The sequence below is a fragment of the Gopherus evgoodei genome, chromosome 11 (assembly GCF_007399415.2).
Source record: "Gopherus evgoodei ecotype Sinaloan lineage chromosome 11, rGopEvg1_v1.p, whole genome shotgun sequence".
Taxonomy (NCBI): domain Eukaryota; kingdom Metazoa; phylum Chordata; order Testudines; family Testudinidae; genus Gopherus; species Gopherus evgoodei.
Window position 1 is genome coordinate 34,072,051 of NC_044332.1, and position 23,460 is coordinate 34,095,510.

Genomic DNA, 23,460 nt, shown 5'->3' on the forward strand with positions numbered 1-23,460 from the left:
AGGATCAGGGCCAAAGTTAGCCAGCTAAGAAGGTATCAAGCCAGAGAGAAGGTGGAGAAAGAAGGATATCAATAAGACTATGAGATTAATCAGCAAGGGCTAGAGCCTGGCATAACTTGGTAAAGAGTGGGGTTTACATTTTAAAGTATTTATTCTGAGTAATCAGATGTCCAAGCTGGCTAGTTTCACATATGCATTATGGCAAAAGTGGGTCTTAACCAGGGACTTGAATGGAAAGAGTGAAGCACCTTGTGGATCAGCTGGGGAGCAGAACAGTGTTCCATGTACAGGGATGGCACAAATGGATAGACAGAAATGTTTGTGTGATACAGGAACTAATAGGGTATTGAGGCTGGTGGAGCAGAAAAGATGGAGAATGTAAAAAAGAAAATGTTGGCTAACTGAAGTCATGGAGAGAAGAAGAGGGAATTAAGCAGATCCTTGAAGGTGAGGACAATGATGTGTTAAAAAAAAATCTGAGCAAGTCTAAGTTAGACAACACAGTTCATTTTTTCATAATTTCATGAAGAACAATCATCACTGCGTAAATTGCACTAAGGAAAGCCAGTAAAAGGAAAGCCAGCTGGGGGTTGGAGAGATGATCTTATACAGAAGCTCATAATTAACATCAAATTAACCCTGCACAAAATGTCATATTTTGGAGTCATCATGTTACAACTTGATTTATTTGACAGAAAACACACGGGATAAATCCAGGTCACATTTAAGACTAGATTAACATTTTGCATTGACTTCAACAGCAACAACCACCAAAAAAAAAAACCTTTTTGACTGCAGCTCTGAATTTGGTTTCCTCTTACCTGAGAGAGATTCTGCAGAGAGTTGCGGATATCATGCAGGACTCTGCGCAACTGCATTTCAACAGTGGAGGGTGGGTTAATAGCATGAGGCCGATGAGGATATCCAGCATGCCTTGGAGAGTAGGGCCATCCAAAAACAGAAGCTAGTGCACTGCAGGAAGATCCTGAGACGCTTGGGATGCTATGGTTGCTCAGTGTTCTCATATGTTCACACAAAGGCCTGTCTTGCCAATCAGAAGGAACAGAGTGGAGAGAACATGTTGACTGAGATATGTGTGCTGGTATGGACAATGGGCAGCTCTGTAGTCTGCTGTGACTGGATTCATCCACCGACCTGTTCAGCCCACTCTGGGAAGTTTCTTTTTTCATGGATGAAGGGGCAATGAACAGTGTGGATTTACATGTAGGTGGACTGTCATTTGTCTCAGTCACTGATTTCTTGTCCTCATCGACTAGTTTCTCTTCCCCTTCGGGTGTATACTTGTAGGTGAAAGAAGGGGGACTGCACAAAGTCTCTTTTCCTGGAGATAACCGGACATTTACAGAAGACACAACTCTCACAGGATTCAGTAATGTAGTAGGGAGGGACTGGGACCGCCTTAGAGGATAACCTGACCTGGCAAACTGGTGCCTCTGCTTTAAGAGGAGAAGATCTTTTGACATGAGTAGAGTGCGCCCTACTCTGGACTCAGAAGTGCTGCTGATCTTTGTCTGGGCTCTTTGCAAAGCAACATTAACCTTATCCACAGCAGAAGAGGATGAACTGCTGCTTTCAATGGATGCCATTGATCTGAGAATATGGTGTGTTTGGTACTGAGGAAACTCGCATTCACTGCTTTTGTCCAGATCACTCTCACCACTGCCTTCCTCTAGTAATTCAGATTCCTTCTGCTGAATGGAAACCTCTTCACTTTCTGTACTGAAATCCCTTTGACCCGTATCTGATGTCTGAGTCTGCTTGCTTTTACTATTTTGGCTCTCATCAGATACATGTTCCACGATTTTCTCAACATCTCCTGTTCTGTTCTTAGAAGGTACTTCCACTTCTGTGAGGAGAAATTCCTCCTCTTCCTCAAACTTATTGAAGTTCGTCTGTTCTTTGTCTATTGGCGTCTTAATCTCCTCACCAAGCGACTTCACTGTTGTTTCACTGTCACAGCTGTCAGCGCTGCTTCCCATGCCATGAACCTGTGAAAGGCAAAGCAGAGATGGGAGAAATGCCAAAGGAAGTGAGAGAACACTAAGAATACAACTTCTACCTTAATAAAATTCAGGCTAGCAACAGAGAAAGTCCATACTTCTGGGGGAAAATAATCCTAGGTATTCAATTGGAGAGAGAAATCTGGGAATCACTAATGTTGAAAGAAGTCTATTGGAGGGGAAGTTAAATAGGAATATGTAATGAGATGCGACACTGAAACAGGCCAAGACAAATACAGTAAAATACATGTTACAAAGCGTGTGATCCAGGGTCCTTTCTATACAACTTTATAATATTAGGTTCTTATTCAACATCGATACAATAAGGTGATAATTGTCTTGGAAATATCTAGGTATATAGAAGGAGTGGACATCAAGGAGTGAGAAGAATTATTAGATTAGTGCACGTGGTGTCTACGAGGTATGGGATGACATTAAGAATGGGAAAACTTAAGCTGAACACATATTTCATTTATTTAAAAAACACACACAAAATCCCAGTACTGTTACACGGCTTAGAACCACCAAGTTCCATGTTACTAGCCCAGGGATGGACAAACAATAGTCCACTGGCTGTGTCTGGCCCATCAGACCTTTTAATCCAGCCCTTGAACTCCCACCAGGAAGCAGGGTCAGGGGTTTACCCTGCTCTAGCTGAGGAGCAGGATTGGGGGGCTTGCCCCGCTCCATGAGTGCCATGGCTCCGCACAGCTCCTGGAAGCAGTGGCATGTCCCCCCTCTGGCTCCTACACATAGGGGCAGCCAGGGGGCTCTGCATGCTGCCCCCACCCCCAAGCGCCAGCTCTGCAGCTCCCATTGGCCAAGGTTCCTGGCCAACGGGAGCTGCAGGGGTGACACCTGCGCACAGGGTGGCGTGCAGAGCAGTCTGGCCGGTGCCACACCTCCACATAGGAGCCAGAGGGGGGACATGCTGCTGCTGCTTCCGGTAAGTGCTGCCAGGAGCCTGTACCCTGACCTCCTCCTGTGCCCCAACCCCCTGCCCCAGCCCTGATCCCCCTCCCGGCCTCCAAACTCCTCGGTCCCAGCCCAGAGCATCCTCCTGCACCCCAAACCCCTCATCCCCAGCCCTCACCCCCGCCACACATCCCAATACCCTGCTCCAGCCCAAAGCCCCCTCCTGCACCCAGAACCCTTCATTTCTACCCACACCCCCAAGACAGAGCCTGTGCCCCCTGCCATTCCCCAACCCCCTGCTTCAGCCTGGAGCCCCCCTCTCCAACCCCTCTGCTCCACCCCAAATCCCTCATCCCTGCCCCACCCTAGAGCCCGCACCTCCAGCCGGAGCCCTCACTCCCTCGCACACCCCAACCCCCAATTTTGTGAGCATTCATGGCCCACCATACAATTTCCATACCCAGATGTGGCCCCACCCCTGTGCCACTCTTTGGAATTTACCACTGTTATCCTCCCTTCCTCTCCCTCCCACTGTTTAATCAAGCTCACTTGTGACTCCTGTCTTAAATTAGATTGTAGGCTTTTCATGGCAGGATCTGTGTCTGCATATGCATTTGAACAGAGCATAGGTACAATGGGGGCTCCCAATCCTAACTGGGACCTTTGGACACTACTGTAATAAAAATAATAATAAAAAGGAATAGTAGGAAAAGTTTCCTGAGGGCGAGTTCTATTCGACTGTAGAATGGTTCCCCTGGGGAAGTGATACCAGACAATGGGGTTTCTACATTTAAAAGCTAGATTGGACAAGACACTAGGACAAATGTGTATAGGGTACAATCAGGGGCTTGCCATGGCAGTGGTATTAGAAGACCCAGGAAGTTTTTTCCATCTCTAATTTCTATTGCTCTGCACCACTGTAAAGATTCTATCAATTTGTTTACTCTTACTAGATCATTTATGGAGTATATATCAGACAATAATCTCCATCTCTACTTTGCCCTGAACAGAAATTTCAACCATGAGCTACTCATAGGTATTAATCTCTTTGTTGCTTCTGTTAACACTGCACAATTATCACAGATAAGTTTGGAAGGCAGAAGTAACGTAGAATGCCAAAGGAAACTAGCATGCCCAATGTTTTCCCACTGCCAATAGATGTTAGTATTTTAGTGAAATACCTCATGTAAACTAATGTAACTTACAAAGTTTGCAGAGCTGTCTGTGTGCTGTTATATCTTATTCATCCACAAGTCATCTCCACAATCTCAAAATTGTTGGAGGGAGAAATCCTCCAATTTCCCCTTGATAGAGGAAGTCCTTGATATACCGCTTCAAAACAACCCAAAGGAATGCAACATCTGCCTCAGAAATCTTTATTTTAGAATTTCGAGGAGTGGGAGATGTATTGGCAGCTCCAACTTTTTCAGTTTCCTCTTGTATCTCAAAGGAGCTGTTAGAGTAAGTTATTTAACAGTAGATGGCACTAATTTGCCATGATTTTAGAAAACAATCTATACTCATTTTTATTCCTTGAGACTTTTTCCCCAAGTTCTCTCCCCTAGCTGCCAAGCTCTCACTTTCTTTTTATATTACCCTAACCACTCACCCAGATTTTTTCATTCAACTATGTACTTGGTTGAAATGAAACCATGAAGGAAATAGTCTAAAAATTCCATAGCACAAACCAATACTGTCTTGTTCCCCGTAATTTCTTGATGTACCCATTAAAACAAGTAAAACAGAAATCAAAATATAGTGTGTTTTTCTAATGAACACAGACAACCATCATTACTGGGGCCTATTTAGGCCACTGAGAACTTATGGTTCTATTTAGTAGAGTACATGGGACCTTAGACAGGTTTTATAACTAGTTTGAAGACCAGCACGCACCAGGGAATGATTCTACTCTTACTCTAACATAAAAGCATTGACTTCAGTCAATTTACTCTTGATTTATCCCAGTGAGGGGGAAAAATAGACATCAATATATGAAAACTGAATGATTAGCAGAAAAAATATATTGTCCTATTTATATTAATTTTTGCTCAGTGGATATTATGAAAGAAGGGGAAGCAGTTTTAAAGGCTCAGCCAATGAGCAAAGGTTTACCAAAAGTCAGTGAGCAGGAAATATTGAACTTAAAGCTTATACAATGGTCTCAAGTCATTCAGGTCAAATCATCCATCTAGAAGACTTTAAAAAGTCAATGCAAAGCTACAAAAGAAAACCAGACAAGTCCAGTCCTGAAATGGAAAATCTTGTCAGGATCCAGGACTGACAAACAAAACAAAAACAGTATCACAATAATCAGCCACTTCTCCAACCACAACACATCTACACAGCTAGCGGCAGCCCATAGCAGTGAGCTTCCCAGCTTGGCTCAACAGACTTGGGCTCGAGCTACAGCACTAAAAATAGCAGCAGAAGACATCCCCTTCCCTAGCCTTCAGACCCCAAGCCACAATGCATACACAGCTATTTTTAGCGAGCTCCACAAGTCCAAGTCTGCTGACCCAGGCGTGGAGGCTCACTGCCGTGGGCTGTGTAGATATACCCTCAAAGCCCTAGTCATGGGTCAGGAACTCATTGTGCTAGAATCAACGAGCAGCTTACCTGAAGCGAAAAGCAATCTGTAGATGAATCTTCAGCAAAGCCACTGCTATCAGAATGCTGACTAGCAGTTCGCAACAGATGGTCTGTAAAGGAAAACAACAAGGAGACTATAAGATGTTTGAGACAGATTTGGCAAATTTCCTGCAATATCCTTGGGAGATTTTATTGAATTAAATGTAAATATCTTTTGCGGTCCATTGTATTAAATGAATGGTTTATGTACCATTGTGGGCTGGGATTGTATTTAACCTCTCTAGGAGGGAGATGGGGTGTGAACCCTGGGAAGTGGTATAAATGTCAAAGGATATTGAACAATGTGCCAGACAAGAATGGTTTTTAGAACAACAGGGTCAAGTGCTTTTCTTGGGAATTTCTAGAGGGAGGTGACTGCAAATTCCCCACTGTCCTCTGGTTACACAAAAACCCAGCCTTTTGAAGCTATGCCCTGAGGAGAGGATCATTGTCTGCTGATTATGGAATTTCAAGATCAAAGGCTCAAACTGTCTAAAGGAAACTCTAACTTATTCATGGGTTTGCTTATTCTGAGCTCAAGTGGTTATGAGCTGGTAAGCCACAAAAAAACTCTTTGTGGAGGCTGAAAGACTAACTCCTGCCAGAGCCCCTGTTGGAGTTGGGGAGCCTGGCCCATCTAGGCATTCTGGCTTGCGGGGAAAATTACAGGGTAGCCAGAAAACTGTGCAGCCTTCACACCCCAGTCAGGAGGAAGAAAGATGCGGGTCTTTCCCAAGAGAGGTGATGGCTCTGAGGAGCCAGGAGCCTAGAGCTGGTGTCCTTGCTGGACCACAGAGAAGGGAACTGTGTATATAAGTTTATATACAGAGACTTTTAAATCAAAGCACATTAATTCTATGCTATGCTGAGATACCAAGACAATAGATGCCTTTGAAAGCTGGAAGCAGAATGGTCCCGTTTCCAAATCATGCATCACAATAAGCAAAATTTGGAGGCAACATGTAGGGTTTTTTGGGTCAGGGGTTGCTTTTAATCATGAGGGAGTACAAAAGACTCTCTCAAAATGTCCTGCTTGGGGAATGCCCTGGGATACTGGCCATCTTTTACATTTGTCTTGCCTGTGTTTGAGGGTGCAGAGAGAAAAATGCATTACGCTGCTGCTGCTGCTAACAACCCCTTACTTCCTCCAAGGTTCACTCCCCAAAGCTGAGCCAGTGGCCACTCAGATACACATGCAGTCAGTGCTCCAGTGGTTTGCTGCACTTCCCCCCTCCCACCCAACAGCTGCAGCAGATGGCAGGTCTATTCCTTCCTCTAGTGAGGGGGGAAGGGGGACACCACATGAGATCACTAGCCTCTACCAGCCTATCTCCCAGTCTAGACCAGACTGCAGGGAGCTGAGGGCAATAAGCAGTCATAACCTCACATTACAGCATGGCTCAGAAAAGGCCGCACACACACTGGGCCTTTGCAAGTGGTTGTCAGGCCTCCGAAAAAAACAAGAGACATTAGATTTTGTTTTTATCCCTGACAGGCTCAGAGTGCACATGCAAAATGTAGTCTGAGAAAATGCCCCTGAAAAACATGACAATCAGGAGATCAGTCTAAGCACAAAGGGCAAGATCCTCATTCCTGTTCCCTTGCCTCATCCCCATTTCCTCTGCTTTAGGTAAAAGTTCCTCTTAGGGTATATCTACACAGCAATAAAACACCTGTGGCTGGCCTGAATCAGCTGCCTCAGGGTATGGCTACACTCGAAACTTCAAAGCGCTGCTGCGGCCGCGACAGCGCTTGCGGCCGCGACAGCACTTTGAAGTGTGAGTGTAGTCGGCTGCGACAGCGCTTGCGGCCGCGACAGCGCTTTGAAGTGTGAGTGTAGTCGCAGCACTAGCACTGGGAGAGAGCTCTCCCAGCGCCATCCGTACTCCACCTCCTCGTGGGGTTTAGCTTGCAGCACTGGGAGCCGTGCTCCCAGCACTGCGGCACTGTTTACGCTGGCGTTTTACAGCGCTGTATCTTGCAGCGATCAGGGGTGTGTTTTTTTCACACCCCTGAGTGAGAAAGTTGCAGCGCTATAAAGCACCAGCGTAGCCATGGCCTCAGGCTTGTGGGACTTGGGCTGCGTAAATATTTGTGCATGAACTCTTGGACCCCATGAGGGGCTGGATTCCAGAGCCTGGGCTCCAGCCCAAGCCCAAACATCTACACCACAATTTTTAACCCTGCAGTCCAAGCCCAAGTCAGCTGACCTGAGCCAGCCAGGATCATTCCATGAGTCTTTTATTCCGGCACAGATGAACCCTTAGAGGTAGAGAACAGAATCTCACCCCATGACTTCAACTGTTCGACTGCCATCACAGAACAAATCCCAGTTCAAAACAACACTAAAACACATTATGAAGCAGCTTCTAAACTGCTAGATGCCCAAACAAGCACAATATTTTATATTAATTTTAATGAAAATTTTACTAATGCAAAATTAAATAGCTAAACACAACAGCACGTGCACAGAAGTGCCATTAACTAGAAAACAGGCAAAATGCCCTTTTAACTTTTGCATCAAATGTTTCCCGCAGTTCCCTACAACATCTGCACAACCCAAAGGCACTCTCTGTTAACTTGATAACAACCGTACCCAGGAATGATGAACTGCTTTCCACCTCAGGACAGAAAACCCAACCCAACTTCCAAAGACAACAGAAAAGCTCTCAGTTGACTTTGTTTAGAATTGGATTGGGCTCTTTTTGAGTCCAGCATACAGTTAATACTTTCTTTTAAAGTTTCCTCAAGTTACCATCTAATTACACTTTTTTAAAGCTAGAAAAGACACAATACAAAATCTGTCTTTTATTGTTGCATGGAATCACGCTATCTAATCTTAAAATGTAAGATTACAATGAAGTCTTCCGGGTTCAGATAAGGTGTATACAAAGAGGGGAGTAGTAACTTATAACTGCAAGTTTTGCAGCAGACAGCCATTGTACATTTCACAATAACACTTCTATAGTACAGAACTTTATACACCTATGAAGTCATGCTTCCTAAGATGTAGACATATATATTACATATGTAGCAAAAACTTTTTGCAGGACCAAACAGCAGTATCGCTAATGGACATGTTTTCCCCAAAACATTTCATAAGGAATGAATGCTCTTGCATTCTTCAATCTGCAAAACAGTGTTCAAAAGATGCTAAAACATAATTACACATGCTAGTTAGCTAACAATAACTATTATTCATTATTGCCTACAAGAGAAAATATACTGAAGTGAGGAAAATGTTAATCAAATCAGACTTCATATGCAAATAAAGCATCCTAATTGACTATAATCAAGATAGTTAAATCCAAAGCAGACTACGAAGAGTTACAAAGGGCTCTCACAAAACTGGGTGACTGGGCAACAAAATGGCAGATGAAATACAATGTCAATAAATGCAAAGCAATGCACACTGAAAAACATAATCCCAACTATATAGATAAAATGATGGGGTCGAAATTAGCTGTGACCACTTAAGAAGGAGATCTTGGAGCCATTGTGGATAGTTCTCTGAAAACATCCATGAAATGTGCAGCAACAGGCAAAAAAGCTAACAATGTTGGGAATCATTATGAAAGGCATAGTTAAGAAAGAAAACATCATATTGCCTCTATATAAACCCATGGTATGCTCACATCTTGAATGCTGCATGCAGTTCTGTTTGCCCCATATGAAAAAAGGTATACTGGAATTGGAAAAGGTTCAGAAAATTATTAGGGGTATTAGGGGTATTGAACAACTTCCATATGAAGAGAGATTAATAAAACTGGGACCTTTCAGCTTGGAAAAGAGATGACGAAGGAGGGGATATGATGTAGGTGGAGAAAGTAAATAAGGGAGTGTTATTTACTCCTACTCGTAACACAAGAACTAGGGGTCACCAAATCAAATTAATAGGCAGCAGGTTTAAAACAAACAAAAGGAAGTATTTCTTCACACAATGCAGTTAACCTGCGGAACTCTTTGCCGGGGGATGCTGTGAAGGCCAAGACATAACACGGTGCAAAAATTAACTAGATACATTCACAGAGGATAGGTCCATCAATGGCTATTAGCCAGGATGGGGAAGGGGTATGAAACCATGCTCTGAAGTGTCCCTAGCCTCTGTTTGCCAGAAGCTGGGAATGGGCGACAAGGGATGGATCATTTGATGATTACCGGTTTTGTTTATTCCCTCTGAAGCACCTGGCATTGGCCACTGTCAGGAGACAGGATTCTGGGATAGATGGACCATTGGTCTGACCCAGTATGGCCGTTCTTATGTTCTCATAAAGCTGTTTATGAACTTCAGAGCTATTGTGCATTGATTCCTAATATTTCAGATAAAAACATTCACCAATGTGTGTACTGGTTTCTTGTTTCATGAAGTTTTATTGCCACATTGCTAAAGCCAGTTAGTAAGTTAAATCACTTTCTGTTGCGTCACATTTTTGCATCTGCCTCAAGGTCCCTCAGCAACTACTTCTTTGGGGCAGGGGGGGGGGGGGCACATCTCTTTCCACATTTCACCTGTGTTGACAATTTCACAGATGTATTTAATTTTGGGAGGACATTTTGAGGTTAATCAGGCAAGGCATTTTTAATAGACAGGATAACTTTTATCCAAGTGTGAATCAGTATTCCTACCTTACTTTTCCTTACACGAACACACCAGACCTTATCTATATTCCCTTTATGTTCCAAAAACACCCATCTGCCATACTGTGCAGATATTAAGAAAGAGTGCTGTTGATATTCCTTTATTATTGGAATTGCCTTATTTTGGCTCTGGTCCATAATAGAATTATCATCAGCTACTATGCTGGGCTATACAGACATACAATAGTACCCTCCTCACAAGTGCATATGGGTTTCAGATACAGATTCAGAGACTCTCCTCCCTTTCCACCATTTTGGAGCACATATTTGACTCTTACAAGTTAGACAAAGGTGTAAAGGACACACTGAGCTAGACAGCTTATGGATAAAATGGCACAGACCCCAGGCAACAGTGAGTTTTCCTGGAAGAGGGACAATCGTACAAGTTGCCTGCAACCCACATTCCACAATCGGACTGCAGGTGTCCAACTCAGCCCCCCCCAAAAGGTCAGTGCCAGCTTAGGAAGGGCATGCCTGGATGTGGAAAATGTGCACTGCCTCTGTTATAAAGCTTAATTTAAAGCTACCTTCCAACACAGAACACCAGGGAGCATGGCAGTTCACCCGGTGTTCAGTGACCTCTGTGTTCAGTGACCTCCCATACATTTAAATTGGTGTAATTTGTACCAGCCAGAGGAAGTCAGTCAAGCTCATTGCATCTCCACTGTTTGCACTGTGCCATAAGCACCATCTCTTCAGAAAGTCTGACAAGGACCTCTTCCCCAGCAGATTGCAAGAGGCCATAAGGGGATTATGAAAGAGAAACTGGGAAGAGCAGCAGCCAACCAAGATGAACAGATAAAGTGGAACAGTTAACACAAGTGCCAACTAAACTAGGAAAGGAATGAAAGCACCCTCCCTTAAACCATTAAAATATTCAAAATATGCCAGTGAAATTTATGCATTCAAACACATTTAGGCCGACAAAACTCTTAAGAAAAGAGAATACATGAGTCCCTGATTTATAAGCATGTCTGCATTTGATGGGTGCATGGCACGGTAATTAACAAACAGTGGAATAACTAACTATGCTCTACTTTACCCTACTTGGCTCTCAACCAACTAGGATTCTCATCATTCCAACAGTCCAGTCAGCTAAATGCAGCTTACCTAAACATCAGAATAGTGTTTCTGCTATCATCTGCCTAAGTTTGTGCTTCTGGTAGAGAAAAGAGAAAGAAGTGCACTGAATCTGTTCATTAACATCTAGCAATATTTGGGTTATTTGCTGTAATGCTTTGCATTATTGATACTAATGAACCCAAATGCAATAAGCTTTTACATCAATATTCCAGATTTGGGTGGGAGATGCCTAGCTATGGGGGCCTAAGAGTACTCTCACCTCAGTACAGGGCTGGCCTTACCATAAGGCAAACTGAGGTGACCGCTTCAGGTGGCTGACTGTGAGGTGAGGAGGGGGCGCCACTAGGACCCAGAGTGTAGAAAATTGTGTCTGCTGCTGGTGTATATGTATTCTCTCTGCTCTAGGTGCACAGAGATGGTGGAATGCTGTGCTGGAGGAAGGAGGGCACAAGAGACATAACAGGCAGGCAGGAGAAAAGGTGAGAGGGAATAACAGAAAGCAGCAGGAGCTGCAGGGAGAGAGAGGAGGAAGAGCCTCTTATGTACCTCTCTAACACCCCCAGGAGCCTGGACTGATTCACACCAGCTTCTCAGGGAGCTTCCTGTTTCCTGCTGCTTCCCTGCACCCACTTGAGGAGAACAGGCAGTCGACTGAAGTAGCAGAAGCCAGTTAGGCCCTTAAGACACTGATATCTTCCCTCACTCAGGCCCTGCTACCAGCCTGCTTATTTTTCCCCTTCAATTGAGTGTTGAGAGCCAATATAGCTGGCTAGGGTGACCAGATGTCCTGAATTTATAGGGACAGTCCTGATTTTAGGGTCTTTTTCTTATATAGGCTACTAATACCCCCCAGTCCCTTTTTTCACATTTGCTGTCTGGCACAGAACAGTCATGAGTGAAAGAAGAAAACGCCCCTCTGGGGCAGCATTCAGAAAAAAGAAAGCAAGCAAAGAAAGCTTTTCTATCTAAGCAGGAAGGAGCTCTCCTGAGATACACAGACACAAATGTTCACAGTGAGCCTTCTGGCCCCAGTGAGGATGTGAGTGGTGAGGAGATGACTGCTCTTCCAGTTAGTCAGAGTGCAGGTGACCTCGCAGCTACTACAGCAGAAAAGTGTAGATCAGAGAAGAGTGTGGTGGAGGTGCAAGAAATAGCTGGTGCAGAGTTTAGTTCCTTAAGTCTAGATCAGTGGTTCTCAAATTAGGGCTGCTGCTTGTTCAGGGAAAGCCCCTGGAGAGCCAAGCCTGTTTGTTTACCCGCTCCCAGCGGCTGTCGTTTGCCACTCCAGGCCAAAGGGAGCTGCACAGCCAAGGGACATACTGGCCACTGCTTCCTGCAACCTCCATTGCCCGGGAGCTGCGACTGGCCGAACCTGCGGACACGGCATTTAAACAAACCGGCCCGGCCTGCCAGGGGCATTCCCTGAACAAGCAGCGGCCCTAGTTTGAGAACCACCAGTCTAGATGATCCAGGACTGTGGACCCACTTGAGCAGTAGCCTGAGGGACTTCCTTGTACTGCATGGGCCACAGCAAGTGAAAAACTTCATGTTCCCCAAAAGACAACGAAAATAGAAGTTTCCATCCAACACATTACTGTCATGAAAATCCCAATGGTGACAAAGTGGAGAGGCCATGGCTTATGTACTCAAAAACCCAGAATGCTGCATACTGTTTTTCTTGCAAACTCTTCCAGTCTAATGTTCCAGCCACATTGGGTTCTACAGGAACAAGGACTGGAACAATCTGGCTAGAAATCTGTCATGCCATGAGAAGGCAGCAAATCACCAGAGAGCATTCCATAGGTGGAAAGAGCTTGAGATGAGACTAAGGTTAAAGGTCACCATAGATTATCAGCATTAAGAGAAGATTGCATCAGAGTCTCTTTACTGGCAAAATGTTCTGAAAAGGCTCATTGCCATTGTGAGAATGCTCGCTACCCAAAACCTAGCACTGCGTGGCACTTCAGATCAGCTTTATGTTCCAAACAATGGAAACTTCCTTAAAATTGTGGAGCTGATGGCTGAGTTTGATGCTGTACTCCAGGAGCATCTAAGAAGAGTCACCACCCAAGAAATGTATACACACCACTACCTTGGAAAAACAATTCAAAATGAGATCATACAGTTACTGGTAACAAAAGTCAAACAGAAGATTGTGGCAGATCTGAAGTCAGCAAGATATTACTCTTTTATTCTGGACTGCACACTGGACATCAGCCATACGGAATAAAAGACTTTAATGACGCATTTTGTAACAACAACAGAACCTAGTGAAAATGTCCCTGCAATGGTGACTGTCAGAGAGCATTTTCTAGAATTTATTGACATTGATGATACTACAGGAGCTGGTAATAGGGGAATTGTGATAGTTGACATGGGAGGTCAGGGCTACGATACTGGTGCCAACATGAGAGGAAAGAACAGAGGAGTGCAGACACGGATCTGAGATTTAAACCCTTGAGCTTTTTTTGTCCAATGCAGTTCTCATTCATTGAACTTGGTGGTCAGTGACGCAGCATCAACTTCTAGTGAGGCTGCTGAATTTTTTAATGTAATTCAAAGCATCTATGTATTTTTCTCTAAATCAACTCATCGATGGCAAATTTTGACACAACATCTGGGAACATCCTCTCTGACACTGAAACCACTAAGTGCCAGATGATGGGAAAGTTGAATGGAGGCAATAAAGTCTATCAAACACCAAATTGGGAAGATAGATGATGCCATAGTTGCCATTATGGAGGATAATGCTATGACAGGAACTGTTCGTGACCCAGACTGTGGACTTTCAGGAAGCAGTTCAAATCTTTGCAACCAAGGCCGCACGGAAAGCACCACTTTGATTATTCAAACAGATAAAAATGCCAGTGTTTACTATGCAGATAAGAAAAGTTACATTTGCTGTTCAGGCGTTTGAAAGTTAAGCGTTACTTAACATTTTTGAACAAGACATTTTAAGTTGTTAGTTCTCCTTTATTGGGATAGGTAGCAGAGCAGTACCATGAGAAGCAGAACAGGAAGAAGGCAGTATTGAGACTTTTCAAAGTTTTGGCCCAAGTGAGGGACATGGGGGCATTATTTGAGCTCCCCGCCTCAGGTGCCAAAATGTTGTGGGCTGGTCCTGTCTCAGTGCCTCCTTTTTCCTACTTGGTACTCTGCTGACTCTGCCTGGGACAGGAGCTCAGATCACTGTCTAAAACCAAACATGCACTAAACCGTGACAGCAGGAGACACTGCTATAATAAGCCCTGACATGTCTTCCCTCAAGAAAAGAGAAGGGGCATCACAGCACCTGGAGGGCATGAGCGTGAACTCCCCCAAGTATCTGGCTAATTTCAGGTCTCTCTTTCTGTAGATATGTACGTGTGTGTACACTCCTACACACCCTACCTGGAGCACTAAATATCAACTGGAATTAACGGTGGTGTTGCCCTTAATGTGTACTACTAGTCCATTACTATGGCCTTCATTTTCAAGAGTGACTCCTGATTTTGCCTGCCAAACTTGAGACATCTTGAAGGGGTCTGATTTTTGACAGTTGGCTGCTCAACTTCTAAAAGTCAGGCACTCCTAAGGAACCACAGGCTGGGTATTCAAAAATCACCAGATACTGAAAACATAGTGCTATGTCTTTTACATCCCAGATGTACAGCCTGTATTTGTGAAGCTCTATTCAGAAGGTGCCGGAAAGAAGTCGCTGTTGCATAAATGCAAGTCATCGTTAAATAAGAACTTTGTTTTCCAACTAACAAAAGCTTCCTTCCATCTAACTTTGTAATAACTTTTTATACTGGACATTTAGCAGCACTTTATGTTTACAACACAAAGCAACTGAAGCTCTCCATTCCTCTCTACAGTCTCCCTACAAAAACCCCACAAGCAAAACATAGCTAGATTTGCGTTATGTAATAACAAAAGCCAATTCTGAGCATATTGGATAAACTAGTTCACTGTGATTTACAAGACATAACTTAAAAAGTACAGCAACCTGGTCTTACCATGTTAAGGGATATTTAGCATTCTCAATGCAGTGTTTGACAAACTACGACACTAATCACAAAACAATACAATACAACACAATAGCACTCAGGATAGTTAAGTCCCAGGCAGACTGTCAAGAGCTACAAAAGGATCTCTCAAAACTGGGTGACTGGGCAACAAAATGGCAGATGAAATTAAATGCTGATAAATGCAAAGTAGTGCACATTGGACAACATAATCCCAACTATACATATAAAATGATGGGGTCTAAATTAGCTGTTACCACTCAAGAGAGAGATCTTGGAGTCATTGAGGATAGTTCTCTGAAAACATCCACTCAATGTGCAGTAGCCGTCAAAAAAGCTCACAGAATGTTGGGAATCATTAAGAAAGGGACAGATAATAAGACAGAAAATATCATATTGCCTCTACATAAATCCAGGGTACGCCCACATCTTGAATTCTGTATGCAGATGTGATTGCCACATCTCTAAAAAGATATATTGGAATTGGAAAAGGTTCAGAAAAAGGGCAACAAAAATTATTAGGGGTATGGAATGGTTGCCATATGAGGAGAGATTAATAAGACAGACTTTTCAGCTTGAAAAAGAGAAGACTAAGGGGGGAATATGATAGAGGTCTATAAAATCATGATTGATGTGGAGAAAGTAAATAAAGAAGTGTTATTTACTCCTTCTCATAACACAAGAACTAGGGGTCACCAAATTAAATTAATAGGCAGCAGATTTAAAACAAACAAAAGGAAGTATTTTTTCACACAACGCACAGTCAACCTGTGGAACTCCTTGCCAGAAGATGTTGTGAAGGCCAAGGCTACAACAGGGTTCAAAAAAGAACTAGATAAATTCATGAAGGATAGGTCCATCAATGGCTATAAGCCAGAGCGGATGGGGGGGAATAGTGTCCCTAGTCTCTGTTTGCCAGAAGCTGGGAATGGGCAACAAGGAATGGATAAACTGATGATTACTTGTTCTGTTCATTCCCTCTGGGGCACCTGGCATTGGCCACTGTCAGAAGACAGGCTACTGGGCTAGATGGACCTTAGGTATGACCCAGTATGGCCGTTCTCATGTTTTTATGCTCTTAATAATTTGCAAGCCACTTTAAAAAATAAGCTTGCCCTTTATAATAAAAAACAGTAATTTAAAAATGAAAAATGTGTGCTAATGGGTGACACTCGCTGCTGTAGAATTCAGTACTGCTTAGGCATGTTTTAATAATCTTCTGCCTATTTCAATGGAGAGAAAAATAACCACCCATTTTTAATTTAAATATTGTACATTTTACTGCAGATCCTCTTAAAAATGCCTTGCAAAGTACAATAAACAAATCAGAGAAAGCAGCCACAGTCCTCCTTTTAGAAGTACAATGTCATAATAAGTATCTTCTCCTTTTATATCCCATAAATTCATAACATTCTGTTCTGAACAGCACCACTCTGGTATAGATAGAAAAATATCCTTCCAAAAAACAGATACAGGCCTGCGTCTGTGAAGAGTACATGTGAAATATGTATTTTTGGTTTGGGTGCTTACGTACAACAGAACCATGCAACTGAAACAGATTAGTGTATGTTAAAATACTTAACAGCAAATACGTTGTAACAAAGAACTAGGGTTTCCACTCAGAGCGAACTGAGCTAAGGGATCCCTAGCAAGGCTACGACTCTTGTTCGGAGACAGTGGCCAAGATTTTTTCCAACGCAACTATGCCTCCATATTTATTGAGCACTTGCCCTCTGAAATCAGACCCCTTGTCTCAATTAGAGTACCCAAAAATCACTAGTCACCTAAAATGCTTCTCTTCTTGGAGCTTCACTAAATTGGTATGGCCTCGTAAGACTCTTACACTAAGAAACTAATGTTTGTGAATAGTCTCAACTTTTATGTTAAGGTGACAGTTTTGCTAACATTATAATAGAGAAGACAAATAGAACTGACCCAACAATCAATAAAGGTAAATATTTAACAAAACAGGGAAGTAGATGGCTCGCAGTATGATAATGACACAAAGTCTGCTGAGGTTTGGCAATTTTGTTTCCTATGTGAAACAAATATTTGGGCTCAGACTACTTTCTAGCCGATAGTAGCTGTCCCCATCACAATTAGCACCCTTCTTGGTAGATTCAGCCAATAACATGCATAGGCGTGAAAATTCACTGTTTTTTCACTTCTATGCAGGTGTTCCCAGAACTGAGTTGAAGCACAGTGGAGGGGCAAATGGGAAAGCATGTACTGCTGTTGCCAATTATACCAGTTCTGTGGCTATACAGAAGTTTTCCACTGCCAGGGCTGTCTGGCACCTTTCATGAGCACCAAGTTTATGCAGGGCTTTGGGCACATTTTTTTTTTTCCTGAGGTGGGTGGAGGTCTATATAACACACCTTTAGTTAGAAACAGAAGACTTTGTTTTGGGTGGAAAAAGTGCAGCTACCCAAGGCTTTGAACTTCCTTCAATGTCGGTGAAGACCTGACAAACAGGAAACCTTTTCAAAAAAATCAGATCTTTACCATATAAACTGCATAGAGCTTTTTACCTGGGGACAAATATCATATGTACCTAAAGACAGGTATACCGTGTGTGTACAATCCTGAGGAAAAATAAATCACGATGGGGATGCTGTGAAAGAGGTTGGTTACTGACAGAACTTGTCACCTTCTCTCTTCCTGTCCTACTTTTCACAACAGAGGAGTAGTCGTCAATGCAACTGTATATGTATTCTGTGAAATACTGCAGTACCTATACAGGAAACTATCCTTATTAGGCAGTTTTCAATCTTCAGAGTTCACTTCAAGGTACCATCAACCGCGCCGAATGCAAGTCTACGGCTCTTGTTGGAAGACCACTTCGTTTTATACAATTTAAATTTGTTAATCTCTTAAATTGTTGCTTTGAACAGATTTCTATCTCTTTAGTTTTTGCTGGGGCGTGATCAGGTGTCCATGTACACATTCCCTAAAAGAACCATTCACTTAGTCTTTCATTAAATACACACGCATCAGCTGAAGATTAACTTCATTTGCCAGCTTTGCATGAGAAGCAATAACAATGACAAAATGAATTTAAATCTCTGCCTTGCCCCTCTCCCTGCCCAAAATAAAAAAGAACGTCATTCAAGATGAAAGCGTGCAACAAATGTGCTACATAAACTCCCTGAACTGGGTTGCCACCTGAAGAACTAGGATTTCCACCTAGTGCATTCACATTGGCCCTTTGTGTAGCCAAAATGCAGCTGTAGTATAGCAAATAGTAAAAAGCCAGATATACCATATAATTTAGGTTTAAAACAATATAATTTTAGTTTAAATGGGAATCTTAAATTACAAGATCTGGATAGGAAAAAAACCTACAACCTCAATTATCATTTCAGTTTCACTATGCCATCATCAATAGTACAAAAGTCATAACATTAATTGAGGTTACAGAGCTGCATCATCTCCTGTAATTTAGGGTGCCACTTTGCAATTACCTTCTGTGATTGTAAACGTAATTAAAAAGCAGCCCCTCCCTCCCTTTTTTTTGAGGATTACTACTTAATTAGTTTTAAATCCCAGAGTCAGCACTTCAGGATTCAGAGACACTCAGGATTGCACTGGCTTCGAGGACTGGAAGTCTACTCACCTCTTCTTGATTTGTTCAAGTGTAACTGGTAAGAAGTTGGAACAGGTGGTCCTTCTCCCTCTGTGCTTTGAATCTAGAGAGGAGAGGAGATTTGTATATTTAGTTATACCAGTGGAACGTGTTCCTGCACCTCAGATTGTATACAGTTTCAGGCAATCTTTTTTTATCCACCAGGTCAGCAATGACAGGTAGAAACAGTTATTCTAATGCATCTTAACTCGCAAATTAAAATAATGCTCAATGTAGCATTTAAGATAACTGTAAAAGAATACCAATCCCTGCAACAATGCCTCCAGTTTTGCAAAATAATGCTTCTGCCTCACCTTACATTAATTCCCATAAACACTAAGTCACCATCCTGTTACAATATTCTGTTAATATTTAGAATCTTATTACTCATTGACATAAGACTAAAATAGTAATCTAATTCTATCTTTACTATGGTACATTGCTCTTTTCATTCACATTATTTCATACCCATTGGGAAATGCAGTTATTTTTAGCCCCTTGCATGAATAAGATGATGATGTGTGAATAAAATACATTTAGTGTAGTGAAACAAGTGGCCATCTTGAAGTAAACACACTCCCTAGTGTCATCTTGAAAGGTGCTGAGTATTTCACTGCAACATGAGTTTAATTAGGAGGAGTTCAGCTCCTGCCGGGATTGCATCCATACTTAGTTACATTATTATTTGTAGAAATGCGTCTTGTGTTTCCCAGTACATAAAATGGAAGATAGCATGTTGTAAGCCATGAAAATTCCAAATGGGAAACTTCAAATTACATACCATGGAAAATTAATCCTACCGCTTAGTCCTTTTGCAAAACAGTAAAACTTATTGTTAAGTAAACAGTTCTCAGATGACCGTTCAAACAATGAAAAGAATATGTTTAAAATCTCAACAGAAAGGCCTTTGTTTGGTTTGAAAGCCGTAATACATTTTCTTTTTGGTATGTAACAAAAGATCCATTAGTTCGCATGCAAGGCTAGACTGTAAAAATAAAAACCTACAGTAATGTACTAGTCTAACTAAATTCAAAATTAACAAGGAGAGAAACTTCAAACTGCATCTGTAGCTAGATTCAGCTAAATATACATACATATATATATATATATATATATATATATATATATATATATATATATATATATATATATACACACATACATACATACATACACACACGATATTTCACACAAAAATTGGCATTTTGCTCATTTGAAATGTGTTTGTCAAAAGCAAAAAATATATTTACACTGACATGATCTTTGCTGCAAGAATAAAGCAAAATGCTAAACACATTTTCTCAATTACAGGAGATTCAGGAAGTATTCAACAGTCTATGGGTCTGCCCTTGACTTCAGTGGGGAAAAGACAGCAGCTCCTACTGACTTCAAATGGGATTAAAAACTCTACATTAAGAATAGCATCAGATCTGTTCTTCTTGACTGTGCAGACTGTCTCAAGAGGTAAAACAATCACCTTCTCAAAATGAACGCTACTGAAAAAGAAGTTCCAGCTGTAACTGCGTAATATGAAAATCGATATAAAATATTTAAAATTACCACACAAACTATTTCACAAAAGATTAGAGTAAAGCAGCGACTCCAAAGGAACTCATCCTTGAGAGAAATTTTCAAATCCTCTAGTTGTCCTTAAATGAAGAATTGGGATTGCATTCTCCTCTTATAATCAATTCCTCAAAGAACAACTTTCCTCTATTTGTTAATTAAGTTGGTTGGCTAGAATCCATGACCACATCACTAAGACAATTTATGGCTGTCTAAAGTACATCCAGCTACAATGTCAAGAGGAAAAAAATAAAACACAGAATGAAAAATATAATCACAGAAGCTACTATATATTCTTCTATAACTAAAATAGTTACATTTTAATGTATTCAAGCTATAATCTCTGCTATCACTGTTGCACCATGTTGGAATAACCATGACGGAAATAAGAGTGTCAAGAAGAGAAAACAATTTTTTTTTGAAGAGCATTTGATTCCTTTATAGTTTCACAGATTACTTTAACTCGTGATATTCCACATTGAAATATTTATATTATATTTTACTAGGGGAAAAAAGTCAGCCACTGAAGTGTCTTTTTAAATAAACAGATCTTTGTTTGCACTTGACCTGAGTTCACCCACTTCTCAACTTTCTCTGTTTGACGCGGAGGCTTAAGATGTTAAGTACTGATAAAATTGCCTTGTTTCTGTTTTCTATTAAAATCAGAGCATGTGTTATGAAACTCCAATGTATTAAAATGGAAACTTCCAGTGTCAAAAGGACGTCTTAAAAGGAACATGGAGATTTCTCAAAACACGAGGTGAAAAACTGCTCTTTGCTTATTATAGCATTTAAAATGACACAGAATACAAATTAAACAAGCAGGAGCAGTTTGAGCTTTACTTATGAGAAAACAGAAACTGATAAATTATATCAAAGATAAAATGTGCTTGTGGGGGGGGAATTCTAAAACACTTTGTCAAAGATCTTAAGATCTGAAGGCTGCTGAGCATCTTCAATGCAGCACAGGACCTAAAATGCTGTATTCAGCTCACAAAGTGACTTCTTGACTGAGGACTGCAGGTCCAAGTCCTGTGCGTTTAATATTTTTTCTCAGCAAAATCTTAGGCCACTTTAACCCCAATGCAAGCAAGTTCAACTCCACTTACTTTAACCTGAGCAATGCCATTACTAAAATTTAGATAGGAAGTGCTTTGAAGAGTGCCTTGTAGGAAAAAATGAATGCAACGCAACTTGCACAATAGCTGATGTTTTCATCTGCTGGAAAGGCAGTTTGTAAAATTCCAGTTTTATAAGACCACAAGAATGGGATACAAGAAAAGCTATTCCTTCAAAACTCATTGGGCTCCATTAGTTCACAATCAGCCACCAGTTACTAATTATCAGTAACTGGTCATTTGTACTATCTTTCTTGGCAGCTTTGGCAATGAGAAGTGATTCACTGAAATTGAGCTCAGCAATCCTTTCGAACATTCTAACCTCTATGGAGGGAACATTCAGAAAGATCTGAGCGAGGGGCACTGCAGTAATGCATGGAAGGCATGGCCGCTGTTTACTGCATCAATCATAACCAACCTCACTCTTACTCATCTCTTGGTTTTATCCACGTTACCTCTCATTTTATACTTCGATTAGGTATAATCTGTACTTAGATAATAACTTCTTTGTGGCAGGGACTTTGTTGCACGTGCCCCTAGCACAGTAGAAGCCTAAATCTAGCATCACAGGCCCCGATTCCACCCCCTCAAAGAAAGAGTAGACTGATTCAACGCAATTCCTGGTATTTTGCAAAATACAGCTACTTGTTTAAGACAAGTTACATATCAGGGAATAAATATTTTAATTAAATTAGTTTTCTTTTTAAAAAAAATTTGAGAAAAGTCAGTCTTACAGACCCTTTGATTGCACTGGTCTTCCAGGAAGGACACCTTGGTTCTCTTCCCCTTTCTTTGTTTCTGATGGCTAGGCTCTGCCTTTCGACTGCCAATCTCCTTTTCATCTTAAATGCCTTCCACCGCCTGACACTGGCTGAGCTACTGGATCAGAGTTGTGTTTGCAATCCAAGTGTGCTGTCTCGCAACACAGGCCCATTCTTCAGCCAATACTGAAGCTCAAGACAGACCTTAGTGAATCTAACTGGCTAACTGAAGAGAGGTTGCTTGAGGGAAATCCTGCTCTGACAAACTCCCACACTGGCTAGCTTTACAGTCTTCCTAATGCAGCTGACCAACTAAGCATTAGAAAGCATGGGAAGAGCTTCCTTAATAGATTCGTCATCTTTCTTAATGTGTAGGTATACATTCCAAACAAAGCTTAGGAAAGAGTGGGTGGAGAGTTATTTTCATTGCTTCTAATATTGTTTATTGTTCATTGTACCCTCTTTAAAATGCAGGAAAATAAAATTAAAACTACCAGATAACGTTCAGTTTTGCTGAAGAAAAGTAAGAATCCCTCCTGGGGATTAGAAAGCAGTTAAAATGTGTATAAACAAAAAAACTCACCACAACTCCATCCTACATTGTACTTCATCATGCTAAAACAGCTGTGTTTATGCACTGATAGCATTGCAAACTATGTCAACTAGAGCTGCACAAACTCATCAGTTTTGGGTTGCAGAGGTTTCAGCAGTCCCTTTTTCAGTTTTGGGTCATGTTTTCCTTCAAATCCAACTCAAAGGAAAATTCAGTGAAAGACACCAAGTTTTGTGTCATTTCAACTTATCCTCCTATATTAGCCCAGAATTGCAAAAGATAAAAAGAATCTCAGGTTTCTGATCCTCATGTGTGTAACATGTGTGTAACAAAACCTAACAACGGTCAAGTTTTCCTTGGTTGCGTTAGAAAAGCTTCATGCTTTTCCAGTGCCATCATAGCAGCAGACACAGAATTTGTTAAATCCTGATTGAAAAGAAGACATGCAATCCTTGTTATCTGCTATTTGTGTTTTTTCAATCAAAATGGTGGGAGATTTTGTTTGTTTTGTTTAAATCACAAAGATATTACATTTAAATTCTGAA

At 41.6% G+C, this 23,460-nt stretch overlaps 1 protein-coding gene across 7 annotated transcripts in view; it reads right to left on the reverse strand.

Annotated features, from left to right (window-relative positions):
* The window catches only part of ITPRID2 (ITPR interacting domain containing 2), a 60,704-nt gene that overhangs the window by 18,514 nt on the left and 18,730 nt on the right, over positions 1–23,460 (reverse strand). For all 7 annotated transcript variants that reach the window (XM_030579816.1, XM_030579814.1, XM_030579813.1 and 4 more), the window contains 3 exons: positions 18,909–18,981; positions 5,553–5,635; positions 822–2,009 (listed from right to left, as the gene is read on the reverse strand). In XM_030579816.1, the coding sequence (XP_030435676.1) occupies positions 822–2,009; positions 5,553–5,635; positions 18,909–18,981 (1,344 nt within the window). The remainder of the gene's footprint in view (positions 1–821; positions 2,010–5,552; positions 5,636–18,908; positions 18,982–23,460) is intronic.